Here is a 14,507-nt window from a genome sequence, read left to right as displayed (position 1 = left end):
AAGGAGATAATCTGATGAGATTATATGATGAACATACAGGTTATAAAAACCATACCAATATAAGTGTATTAAAATCCAGGAAAGTTAAAAAAAAAAAAAAAAAAAGAAAGAAAGAAAGAAAGAAGTGTGTGAAATGAGAAAACTAGATGAAATGGTAAAGAGATCAGTGTCTGTTTATTTGTTGCAAATAGGCAAGTAGTAGGTCTCAAAGTCAAAGTTTAGATAAAGGGATAGTATCTAGGTCACCACCTATTCTTTTTGTCAGCATTATTTGCAAAGAAAACCTTTTCAAAGAGTTTGGGAACTTCCCAGTTCACTTCCCGTCAAATCCCTTAGCCCAGGGAGATCATATTCTAAACAATTACAGGAAGATGAAACTAACCATGACCAACTTCCCTGAACCCAGAGTTACTAACAGGAAAACACAAAACTTAGAATGCTGCCAGGAAGGAGAGAGGGGGAGAAAGGATTTGGGAAGACAATCAATAATGAGTAGACACTCATTACACTGAGTATAGATCCTATGTTTTTGGAAACCAAAGTAAAATGTAAGAGTTAGCATACTTTTTTGAAAAATAAAGATCCTATCCAATCATTCTTTCTGAAACAGATGAAGGAGGTGTTTCAGGAATAGTTGTTGACAAATTCAGCATTTTCCTCAAACAGCAGTTCTGGATAACCTAGAAGTTAAAAAACCGGATCTCCAGATACGTAAGACCATATAATTTAGACATGGAGATTTTTCAAAACAGATGTTACCAATCCCTCTAAGTGCTATAGAAAAACTTCATGAATCTCCATATACAACCTCATTCTGAGGAGCATGTCATTGTACCTACCAGAATAAATTAGCCATAAGATATATCCCTAGCTAACTAACTCTGCCATTGTGAGATATTATATGGAATAAACAAACTGGATTTTAGAGAATGGTTTGCCAGATAGAACGATATCAGGATTTTTTCCCAAAGTGGAATTATTTTAATATATTGATACATTAATTTTAAGTATTATATGTAAACACAGATCACCACTGACCACTGAACATACTCCTACTTGTGATATAAAACTGTATTATCAGCATTATCTTCCATTTAGATACGGTAGAAAACCTATGTCTGATTCACTGCAACAGATTTTGAGTCTGTAACACAGAAACTATAAACAAATGAATGAAACTGCATCCTGTTTTACTGAACAGGTCTCTCAGAGTATCATTCCTGCCTCCCTGCCCTGTTGTTTACATAGTATTAAAATGCAAAACTCTGGAAGTATACCTACAACGAAATTTACATCAAACCCTTTTAACTTAGCCTACAGATAATGTTAATTTACCAAACCAAACACTGATAAAAAGATGTTTCATACAGCTCTAGGATTTTTTCTAGATAAAGTAATGAAATACAATGGTGATAAAAAGAAGAAACATCCCACCTAATCTTCCCATCAAATATCAGACTTTAAGGCTCAAATACAATTCACTAGGAAGTAGGCTAATACCATTTTTAAGAAACAGTCAATGAAAATAATCAGTAAAAAAAGTTAATAAAATAATAAACTTGTATTTCTGAGGCACTATTCATATTCATTTAAAATCTATTTTGATTTTTTTTTTAATTTTTTTTCAAACGTTTATTTATTTTGGGACAGAGAGAGACAGAGCATGAACGGGGGAGGGGCAGAGAGAGAGGGAGACACAGAATCAGAAACAGGCTCCAGGCTCCGAGTCATCAGCCCAGAGCCCGACGCGGGGCTCGAACTCACGGACCGCGAGATCGTGACCTGGCTGAAGTCGGACGTTTAAAACCGACTGCTGCCACCCAGGCGCCCCTATTTGAATTTTAAAACAAATTAATTAATGATATACATACTGGAACAGAAAAGAGGTTGAGAACTATTGGGCTAAGCATCCAAATGGAAAAAAAAAAAAAAAAACAAAAAAACCTTAGAACCAAGAAATTCAAAAATTGACACATTACCAGTCCGAAACCATCTACCTAAATAAATCATTCTCAAACACGTCATAAATGTTACAGCAAGAGATGACAAATAGTAAGGTATAATACAGAGCTTCCATAGCAGTACTGACCATATAGAATAAAACATACACCTAGAAATGCTACTGTAACTTTGAAATGTATGAAAATACTCTGAAGTTTACAAAAAGTAAGTTGCTTATTTTGTCTGTATATAATCCACTTCCTTGATACTTTGTGATAAAAGATAAAACCAATAAAATAGGATCACAGATGCTGTGTGGTATCACTGTCAAATAAAAACTTTGGTACATTAAATTCCCTTAGTTAACAAAAAGAGGGATTATGTATAATTTTAAGATGCCATCTCTTCAAACAGGCAAACCCATACCTAAGCAGAAGTCCATTATTCTGACATTTGGTTTTGAGCACAGCATCACCGCCGACCTGGTGGTAGCTGAATCCAGCCAGTCATGTATGTAAGTAATTTAGAGACCATCTAAATCTAACTTCTGAAAATGTTTATCATCACAGGTGATTACAACTAAGGTGAAAAATGTATACTGATTCTCCATGTTGAAAGTTGTCACAAAAAACCTATACATGTATGAAATGCATTTAAGGGAGTCACCTGAGACCTAATTTAATAGTTAAGTTATATGGCAGATGTACAAATTTTCCTACCATAAGATAAGTTTAATAAGCTTGAAATAATAAAATTTTCCAAAGTTGTCACCAACTACATCATCTTGTAGATACCTCAAGAAACATTCACCAGTTCAGTATTTATTGGTCACCTATTATGTGGCAAAGGTTATATAAATCATACTTGTCTCACCTGTGCATAATCAGAAATGGTGTACCTGTAAGTACAGTCTTACTATATTGGGAAAATATCACAGTTACAATAAGAACAGTACTGGATGAAACAAATTTCTATAATCTTTTCCTTCTACATTAAATATTTCACAAAATGGGGCGCCTGGGCAGCTCAGTCAGTTGGGCATCCGACTTCGGCTCAGATCACCTCACAGCCTGAGGGTTCGAGCCCCGCGTCGGGCTCTGTGCTGACAGCTTGGAGCCTGGAGCCTACTTTGGATTCTGTGTCTCCCTCTCTCTCTGCCCCTGCTCAGCTCATGCTCTGTCTCTGTCTCTCTCTCTCAAAAGAAACATTAAAAAAAATTTTTTTGGTATTAATGTTTCAACAGCTTGTGTAGTATTAATGTACCACACAATGTGGTATTAATTTATCACAGCTTAGCCACAAAATTATAAACTCAGAAAACAGACCATAAGCAATAAAAATTAATTTCTACCATACCCAACTGTTTAATTACAACTTAATGCTTCTAATACTTTTTAAAAAATCTTTAAAAAGATAACTCAATAAGCTTTAATACAGATGTCACTAACATGAGTTAACCAACAATCACAACATAAAATACATTCATTATATAAACACGGCATTTATTTATTTATTTATTTATTTTTTATCTTTTAGAGATTGAGAGAGTGAGCGTGCAATAGAGAGGAGCAGAGGGAGGAAGACAGAATCCTACACAGGCTCCACACTCAGGGCATGGAGCCCTAAGCAGGACCAGATCCCACAACCTTGGAATCATGACTTGAGCCATAATCAAGAGTTGGACACTCAACCCACTGAGCCACCCAGACGCCCTAAACACGGTGTATCTTAATATGTTGTATCCTTTTTTTTTTTCTTTTTAAAGGACCCTGAGAGACCTACCAATGGCAGCAATGCCTTTCGTAAAGTAATTAAATGCTGCTATAGAGTTTGAGGAAAGGAGTAGAGCACTAATGAGTAAGGCTTTGGAATCAGATTTTTACAGATATAACAGTGTGGGACCTTAGGAACCACTCAAATATAAATTCTTATAAAAGGCAGAGGAGTTTATGTTTTGTTCATTGATGTATGTTTAATATCAAGAATAACCATGGTACACTTAGTAGGCATTCAATAAATACTGGCTTAATGAATTAATGAATTTATCTAGTCTTATATTGAGAGATTAACTGGAGCTTTTATCTGATTATTTCATGGAAGATGCAGATGAGCCAAAATGAGAAGGCTGTAAAGAGAAAAGACTGGTTTCTTCCATGGATGATGAAAACAATAATAACAATATCATCATCATCATAATCATCATGTTTTATGCTTAGTTTCATATAAGTGCATAAATTAAACTTCCCAAACAGAAAAACGATATTTACTCATTTTTTTACCAGGTTCCTAACAAGCTACAGGGTTTATGTGTATTGAAACCTAATTGATAAATAAATAAATTATAAGCCATGATTTCACAAAAAAAGACTAGAGAGGATCCATGAAATTCTAGTCTGGTTTTTTCATTTGTTTTTTGAGAGAGACAGAGACAGAGACAGAGAGTAGGAAAGGGGCAGAGAGAGAGGGAGAGAAAGAGAATCCCAATCAGGCTCCTCATTGGCAGCGCAGAGCCTGACACAGGGCTTGAACTCACGAACCACGAGATCATGACCTAAGCCGAAATCAAGAGCTGGACACTGAACTGAATGAGCCACCCAGGAGCCCCTGCTTACTTTCTTATGTAAATTTTTTCCCCTTCAATCCCTTTATGTAGGATAAGTAAAAAACAATTAGGTAGTAAAAAAAATATAACTACCTAGAAAGAGTTATCATAAGACACAATATATAGGGTGTACATATATCATTTTAAAACTAAAAAACTTTGAAAATATAGACTGGAACAAATGAGGAGACATTATATTTCTGTTTAGAGAGCATTGATACTATAAAAAGATACAAAGTTTATATTAACCTATAATCTGAAGTATCTAAATACTAACAAGTTCATTTAGTAAGTGGGATTAGTACAAAATCATTCTAAAATTCAAGAGACCAAATGCATGACTGAGTTTTAGGCAACCTCAAACTCCCATTCTTATCTGGAATATAACTGTACTCAGCATTGAGACAGAGTTTTAATTGGAAACAAAAACCTAATCAATTTTATGGTGTCCTACTTGGATAAACTGTATAAATAAATAGGGAAAGTCAACAACATGAAGCATAAAAGAAGAAATAAAAACAAGAGTCAAGAGATTGGCAGTGACCAAACAGAGGGTTCCCCATGACCCAAGACTTATTCAGCACTCCAGGTAAAGTAAAGCACATTATTAATGTGAAGATGTAATAAGCATCAGGCTTATCACACTTTGTGATAAATATCTTAATATCTTAACCATACAACCAGCTTCCCTTGACCTAACTCCAATTCTACCAACAAGTTTGTGATTACAAATTTGTTTTTCCATTTAATCTGTCCAGGGAGAAAATTATATGTGTTCAGCCCAAAGAATAGCACATATCTCATTGTTAATTAATGAAGAGTGTTCTGGATCATAAACCAGTGTATTGTGAACTTGGTTACTTTGAAGGGAAAGATGAGTTTTAATCGGGATTTGCAGAATCAAGAACATTTTAAAAAGACAAGTTTTCTTTACAGTTTGTGAGAGCTCCAATCACTCCTACCCATGTATGAATCCCATGTTCCATTTCTTCCCAAAAGCTGTGAAAAGAATGCCTATCGATGGGAGGAGGAGCAGGAGAAATCATGAATCGTCTCTGCCTCAAACGAAGACTCACAAAAACTGGGCTATTATTGGAACCCCTAAGGACCATCCCTTTTTATTGTTTCTGATCTGTTGTTTGTTCTTCTTATGTATTTTTGTAAGTCAAATTAATACCTTCTTTAAAACAAGTCAGACAATAAAATATCCATAACAATCATTAATTCAACTCTCACTGTTGGCAAAATAGTTTCTAAGCCAGAAAAAGTGAGAAAGAAATAAACCCTGAATGGTGGTAACTTCACAAGGTAAGTATTGGCTCTTGGTAGTCATGACTCTCAAAAACGTGCAGTAAATCTTAAGATAATAAAGAGATTCATTTTTTTTTAACTTTCAAAAGCAAGGATCGAATACAAATAAGGAGAAATAAAATGTAAGGAATCAAAATGAAAACACAAGTAGAGAGGAACTAGGTTCAAACTTTCTCAACAAGTCCAAGTAAACTAGTATACAAGAAAAGAACCATTTACTTAAATTCAAAATAATATAGATTACATCTTCCATGTTCTCTCTACATTTAAATATTCTAATCCAATAATATCCAGCAGAATTTTAACATTTGATAACACTAAAGGGAAGAGTACACTAGATTCCTCACCAATGACCTTATAATTGATAGGTCAAGATGTCTATATCATGGGTAGATGACCTCATTAATATTCCCAAGGAGAAACTAGAAAGTGCTAATGTTGAGCACTTTCCGGTTTCACCACTATAGCTTCAATTCAACATTGAAAAAGTACAAATGCATTCCACAGAATAAGGAAACCTGTTATTCAACCTGATCTCACTGTACTGATATTACAAGAACCTTTTCAATAGTTCTAAACGTAAGTGATTTCAAACACTAATTTTTAAAAAGGTGCCTTCCTCTGCCTCACAATGATAGCTTCCCAAACTGCTCAAAAAATTCTGAAAAGGGCTGCTTGGGTGGCTCAGTCAGTTAGGCCTACGACTTCAGCTCAGGTCATGATCTCAAGATCATGGGATCAAGCTCCACATCAGGCTCTGTGCTGACAGTGCAGAGCCTGCTTGGGATTCTCTCTCTCCCTCTCTGTCTCTCCCCTGCTAGCTCACTCTCTCAAAATAAACACCTTTTTTAAATTCTGAAAAGATATCAAGCTTATGAATTATGTAGAGACCCTGCTTTGATGGGCTAACAACAATTTTAAAAAAGTTGGTAACAGTATCAAAAATATGCTTTTAAGTATCTTATTTCACTCATGTTCCAAAAAATGTTACGAATTTGTAGTAAGGCCCATCTAAATCTGCATCTAGTCCAAAGACTCTTCTTGAAGAGAAGCCATAATTCAATATGATACAATTTAATCCTGAAACCTATATTAAGTAGTTTTTAAAACCATTAGATAATAGTCTGCATGAAAAGTTACAAGTATATCTGCACTAAAATCATTCTGCTTATTCTCTGTCAGCAAGACACTAACATAATTTCAATTTCCCTAATGCCTAATGATATTGAGAACCTTATACGCCTAGCTGCCATCCACGTATCTTTTTTGGTGAAGTGTCTGTACAAATCTTTTGCCTATTTTTAATCACATTGTCTGTGTTCCTACCATCGTTCAAGAGTTTGCTATATATTCTGGACATGAGTCCTTGATCAAGTACATATTTGCATGTATTTTCTCCTTGTCAATGGCTTGCCTTTCCATTTTTCAAACAGTATCCTCAAAGAACAAAAGTTGTAAATTTTGATAAAATCTAACTTATCAGTTTTGTGTGTGTGAATTGTGCTTTGAGTGATATATCTAAGAAATCATTTCTAATTCAAAGTCACAAAAATGTCCTCTTGCGTTTCCTTCTAAATTTTCTATAGCTTACGTTTTACATTTAGGGCTGTGATCCATCTTCAGTTAATTTGTTTGATATGAAGTGAGGTAGGAATACAAGTTCACTGTTTTGCATACAGATATCCATCGTGCCAACACCATCTATTGAAAAGATTACCTCTTCTGTTGTTCATAGGAGTTGGGTCTATTTCTGGCTCAACTATGTTGTTCCACTGATCTATTTGTCTATTGTTTTGTCTTGTTTACTATAAATTTTTGTAAGAAGTATTCAAATCAGGTAGGATTTATTCTCCAACTTTGTTGTCTTTTAAAAACTTTGTCTATCTGGATCCTTTGCATTTCCATATGATTTTTAAAATCAGCTTGTCAATTTCTAAATAAAAGCTTGCTGGAATTCAGATGATAATCATACTGGATTCATGTAGATCAATTTAGGGAAAATGGACATCTTAATAAACAGTATTAAGTCTTTCATTGCACGGACAGGGTTACTTTATTAATTTAGGTCTTCTTTTAATGTTCACAACATTTTCTAGTTCTCAGTCTATATAGATCATAGGAATCTTTTGTCAAATTCAACCTAAGTGTTTCATACTTTTGATGCTATTATAAGTGCCATTTTTTGAATTTCAATTTCTAATTGCTTGTTAACAGTAAATTATATGGAAATAAAACTAATTTTTATAATAATCTTGTATCCTGAGATCTTGCTAAACTCCTTTAATAGTTCTAGCAAACTTTTTGTAAACTCAAAACAAGGTACCACTACATACCAATCAGAATGGCTAAAAATAACAAGACTTACTGTAACAAGTGTTGGCATGTGGAGGAAGCAGAATTTTCACACACTACTTGTAGGAATGTAAAATTTTACAACTACTTTGAAAAATTTCTTAAACAGTTAAACACACGTCTGCCATATGATCTAGCCATTCCGCTCCTACGTATGTATCAAAGAGAACTGAAAGCATATGTCCATACAAAGATTTCTATATATGAATGTTTATGGCAGCTTGATTTCTAATAGCCAAAAACTAGAAACAACCCAAATTTCCCATCACCAGGTGAATGGATAAACCAACTGTGGGATAGCTATACGATGCAATTCTACTCAGAAATAAAAAGGAATGAGCTATTGATATATACAACAACATATATAAATCTCAAAGTTAAGCTCACTAAAAGAAGCCACAAAAACACAAGCTATGATTTCATTTATATAAAATTCTCTGAAGTGCCAAGTAATCTATAGTGACAGAAGAAGTTCAATAAATGCCTGAGGAACAACTGCCAAGGGGCATGAGGAAACTTTTGACAGTGATAGTTATGTTCATTACCTTGATCCTGGTGATGTTTCCTATCAAAACTTACCAAATTGCACATTTTCAATGCGTGCAGTTGATTGTATGTCACTTAGACTTCAATTTAGAAAAAGAAGAGGTACTAGTATAACTGTCCCCAGGTTCCAGAATATACTTTTAAATTGATACGTAATTCACAAACCATAAAAATCCAGCCTTTTAAAGTCCACAATTCAGAGGCTTTTCTGCATATTGATGAGGTTGTGCAACAACCAGTGTTTAATTCCAGGACACTTTCATCACCACAAAGAGAAATCTGTATCCATTAGCAGTCACTCCACATTCCCTCTAGTCCCTCAAAATACAAAGAATTTCCAGATGACAATGAATTTCATCTGGTCTCTGCACTTCAACCCCCAAGACCTTTTAAGAGATTAGTTTTAAGTTAATTTCAATGGCCTGTAAACACTGCTACTCTTCATCATTTTATTCTTTCTAATGAGAATCAGAACCATACTGATACAGACAATAATTTCAGAGATGTTCCAATCATAAAATATCACTTAGTATATATGCGTAATTGTAATACTGATTGCCAAGTTATTACTTTCATTAAAATACTAATTCCAAATGTAGAAACTTTATCTCCCTCTTGGCTTCTCCTTATTATCAATGCCAGGGTTGGCCAAGACTGAGCTACAGTGGTGAATCATGAAAAGATGATGCCTTTGCAAATTCTGAATGGTACATAATCAGCAAAGCTTTAAAAAAAATTTAAATTAACACAACCCATTTTGAGAGAATTCCACCATGAACAATACTTTCTCAACAAATGCTCATCATTTAATATTTATAAAACTTTGGGTAAAGCCAATGCCTCATTGGAAGGATAATGGGTTTATGCTCTACATCGAACCAACTCAGAACATTATGATTGATACTCATGTCTATTTTTTTAAAAAAGAATCCATCACCATTTGTATTATAGCATCTGTTGTTTCTAGAAAAAATGATAATCATAATCAAAATCTAGCAATTTTTTATAATGGAACAGTGTCAGTGATGACAAATATACATAATAACCTTGAACTAATTTGTGCCTGTTTTTAATGATTCTATTATCCTACAGATTATTTTTGGAACAAAAAAATTAAATGTGATAAAGCAAAAATAAAAGCTGATACTAGAATTTTTACACTCCTACATTTGGCACATACTGTGGAAAAAAAATACCCAAGCGTTACTAATTGCTTAAAAATTAACTTTTTAATAGACTCTTAACTATTGAGAACAAACTGATGGTTATCAGAGGAGAAGTGGGGGAGGCAGGAAGAGGTAATAGGTGATGGGGATTAAGGAGCACTTGTCATCATGAGCACCAAGTGATATACGGATGTTAAATCACTGTACCTTATACCCGAAACTAATTTAACACTATGTTAACTGGAATTTAAAAACTTAAAAAAAAAATTTAATTTTAATAAACATTAACTTTTTAAACAATGTATTCCAAGCATATTAAATCACCACAAGTTAACTATATTTCTAATGATTCAGGCATTGAATTCAGGCATTCAGGCATTGAAAATTGAAATGTTGAAGTATGAAGAATGTTATATTTCTTTTGTGAAAAATATGGAATAAGCATTACAACATGACTATGCAATTGAAATATCAAAGATAGAAGATTTCAAAAATAACATGTAATGCCTATCTTTCTGATATTATTTTCAAAGCACACCACCAACAGTAAGTAGACTCTTGATATCTGAATTGGGTATCATCAAAGACCTCTGAACCTACAAAGGTAGAAAATCACTAAACACATCCACTTCAGAAAAATTACTGGGTGCCCAATGAAAAGAAGAAAATGACAAAGCTTCATTAAAATGCAGGTGTGAGTTCTACATATACTCAGTACCTATTCAAAAATTTGCCTAAAATATTATGAACTATATCATCATGGACCTTGCAGCTTGTTAACAGTCCAAACCATGAATGTTAAACCCTTGAATGTCAAGAGTCTGTTCTAAATGCCTGAGAAAAGAATGAGCATATGAAGAAATGAATTCAATAATTTTTCTAGGCATAATGCCAACACAGGATCTGTCACCTAAAAAACAGCATTTATTCTACAGAAATGAAAATTAAGTTCACATGAAAACCTGTACACAAATGTTTATAGTAGCTTTATTCATCATTACCAAAAACTAGAAACAACATAAATTTCCTTCAATCTGTCAATCAAACAACTGTGGTACAACCACACAGTGATATTCCAACAAACACCAAGTTACAAACTATGGTATATACAAAACCTTGGATGAATCTCAGGGGTATTATGCTGAGTACAAACACTAGCCTCAAAATGTCACATACTTTACTGTTTTTTTTTATTTTTTTTAATATTTATTCATTTTTTGACAGAAAGTGAGTGGGGGAGGGGCAGAGACAGAGGGAGACACAGAATGTGAAGTAGGCTCCAGGCTCTGAACTGACAGCACAGAGCTCGATGCAGGGCTTGAACTCACGGACCATGAGATCATGACATGAGCCGAAGTAGGACGCCCAACCGACTGAGCCACCCAGGCGCCCCTAAAATGTCACATACTTTATAATCCCATTTATTTAACATTCTCCTAAAAAGAAAACTAAACTGATGGAAAACTAATCAATGGTTGCCAAAGGGAGAGGGGGCAGGTGTGACTGTAAGGGATAGCATGAGGGAATTTTGGGGGTGATGGAATTTATTCTATATCATGACTGTGCTGGCGGTTACATGAATCTATACATGTATTAAAATTCACATGCCTGTATACCAAAAAAAAAAAAAAAAAAAGGCCAATTTTACCATACAAGAATTAAAAAACTAAGCCGCATTTCTAAGAAATCAACTAATTTTACTTACTCATTTTGAAAAGTGTGACAAAGTTGTATATGGATAATTATTAAATTTGTTCGATAATATTTGTTACAGGTGATAACACTAGTCAACAAATCAAGTGACTGAAAAATCTTAAAAACTCTACTAACTTTTTAATCAAAAAAGAACTTACCAAGTTCATTAAGACTCTGAGCAGCTTTTGTTATCTCTCTGCTTCCCCCTTGCAGTTGTCCTTGGAGTCTCTTAGTGAGATACAGGATGCGAACTATTCTCCGAAGCAAATCACAGGCAACCTGCACAAATATCACAATGTTGAGTAAGTATAGTCAATCCATTAAGTTTTATTACTATCATCATGTGAATTTCTCCATTCTTTCCATATGCTAAAGATTCATTCATGTCTTTTGTTTCCTATCCAGCAGAAACCTAAAAACTCACAAGGCTTAGAAAGCATCATTTTAAAATAAAACTCCCAATTTACCCCATAAGAAGAGAATGGGGAATGAGGTGCTATAAAACTCGGGAACTCTTTTCTGGATCCTTGAGTAGTTTTATTCTCCAGGCCAGTGGTTCTCAGTCTTCATATTAAATTCAAATTCAAAAAATTCCAAAGCCAAGGCCATAGCCCTGGCCAATTAAATCAGAATCTCTAGAGGTGCATACTGAGCACCTGTATTTTTTTTAATTTTTTTTTTAATGTTTATTTTTGAGAGAAGGAGAGACAGACCATGAGCTGGGGAGAAACGGGGTGGGGGGAGGGGAGAGACACAGAATTTGAAGCAGGCTCCAGGCTCCAAGCTGTCAGCACAGAGCCCAATGCAGGGCTCGAACTCACGAACTGTGAGATCATGACCTGAGCTGAAGTCAGACGCTTAACCAACTGAGCCACCCAGGTGCACCACCTGTATTTTTTTTTAAGTTTATTTATTTGAAGAGAGTGAGTGAGCATGAGTGGGTAAGGGGCAGAGAGAGAGAATCCAAGCAGGCTCATGCTGTCAGCGAGGACGTGGGGCTCCATTCCAAGAACCATGAGATCAGGACCCCAGCCTAAATCAAAAGTCAGACACCTAACAGACTGAGCCACCCAGGCACCCTTCAGTATTTTTTTTAATATCCAATGTGCAACCAAGGTTGATAGCCACTGTGCTAGGACTGCTTAGCTTCCTACTACTGCCTCTTATTGTTTTCATCCTGGTTTCTCTTTTCTAGGTCCATAGGGGAACAAACATAACTTTTCCCAATTTCACCAGATCTTAAAGAATAAATATGCCCTACTTGAATTTTCTAATGTTTTTTAAATCACTAATAACAAATTATAAAAGAGAGTTATTAAAACAAAACAAAACAAAAAACTATCATATACATATACATTCACTTACTATTTCTTTTTCATTACCAGACCTAATGCTGGGTCTTTACATAACCAAAAGACTAAGACATGAAATGAAGACCCAAGTATTTCAGGACACTTTATTACAGAAGCTGGCTCCAGAGCAATTGCCCGAGGGAGAGACAGGAGAGGGAAGACTGATGGAATAGTAGATATGTAGTGACCTTTAGCATCAGCAGCGATAATGAAGAGAGACAGTCGATGCTGCCGCATCACCACCATCTTTATGACCCTCAAGCTGGTTGAGAAGAACATCTCCCATCTAAGGAGGAAAATCTTAACTGGAGGCAATAAGAATTAAAAGCACTAGGAAAACAGCTGAGACTCCAGCTATAAACACTGTTTTCTGAATGAAACACACACACCCCAGAACCACACACATACCCACACAACATACAGAGACACACAAACACATAATCAAAAGCATAATGCTTATTGGGGCGCCTGGGTGGCGCAGTCGGTTAAGCATCAGACTTCAGCCAGGTCACGATCTCGCGGTCCGTGAGTTCGAGCCCCGCGTCAGGCTCTGGGCTGATGGCTCAGAGCCTGGAGCCTGTTTCCGATTCTGTGTCTCCCTCTCTCTCTGCCCCTCCCCCGTTCATGCTCTGTCTCTCTCTGTCCCAAAAAAAATAAATAAACATTGAAAAAAAAAAATTTTTTAAAAAACAAAAACAAAAGCATAATGCTTACAAACATGTAAGTCAAAGGCAACCAATTATTAAACCTGTTTACCTGAATGCTTTTCTCAGTAACTTTAGTCTAAAGTAATTATAATGATAAAAGAATGCCAAATAAGAATGTCCCTGGGGGCCCCTGGGTAGCTCAGTAAGCCTCCAACATCAGGTCAGGATCTCACCTTTCCTTAGTTCGAGCCCTGTGTTGGGCTCTGTGCTGACAGCACAGAGCCTGCTTGGGATCCTCTGTGCCCACATCTCTCTCAGCCCCTCCCGCACTCACTTCTGTGCATGCATACAGGCACACCTTCTCCCTCAAAGATAAACATTAAAAAAATAAAATGTGTCCCTAGAAACTGGAAGATTTGCCCATCTTTATCTTTTAATTAAATTTTATTTATATTCTGAATAAGTAATATAAGCACATAATTCAAGATGCAAAAGAAAATTTAAAAAGTCACCTTCTTATCTCTATGTCCCAAATATGCACTTACCAAAAACAACCACTTATCAGTTTTTTCTTGCTTGTCAGAAGAGCATTTTTAAATGAACCATCTGGAATGCAGTATCCCTAATAATCATTCCTCTGGGATTCCAAATACTACATGAAGAGAAATACCAGATCTTACTTTGGTCTAATCACCTAGAATCCCCCAGTACCTATCCCATAAAGGATATGCCCTCACACATGAAATCTTTAAGCTTATTTCTAATGCTTTTATTTTTAACCATACTTAATCTGTCACCAACTCTTATTGACCATTCTTCTGTTGCATAACCCAAAAGTTACATTACCTCTGGTCCTACAAGCATCACCTAATCCAAATCTTTACCACCTTCACCT

The 14,507-nt window shown here is 35.3% G+C and overlaps 1 protein-coding gene across 1 annotated transcript in view; it reads right to left on the bottom strand.

Annotated features, from left to right (window-relative positions):
* COG5 (component of oligomeric golgi complex 5) overlaps window positions 1-14,507 on the bottom strand; it is a 311,139-nt gene that overhangs the window by 259,655 nt on the left and 36,977 nt on the right. The window contains exon 6 of the mRNA XM_032592382.1: window positions 11,772-11,892. Coding sequence (XP_032448273.1) covers window positions 11,772-11,892 — 121 coding nt within the window. The remainder of the gene's footprint in view (window positions 1-11,771; window positions 11,893-14,507) is intronic.

Source organism: Lynx canadensis, chromosome A2, assembly GCF_007474595.2.
Source record: "Lynx canadensis isolate LIC74 chromosome A2, mLynCan4.pri.v2, whole genome shotgun sequence".
Lineage (NCBI taxonomy): Eukaryota > Metazoa > Chordata > Mammalia > Carnivora > Felidae > Lynx > Lynx canadensis.
Note: the sequence above shows the minus strand (reverse complement) of the source record. Positions and strands in the feature narration are given on the sequence as shown.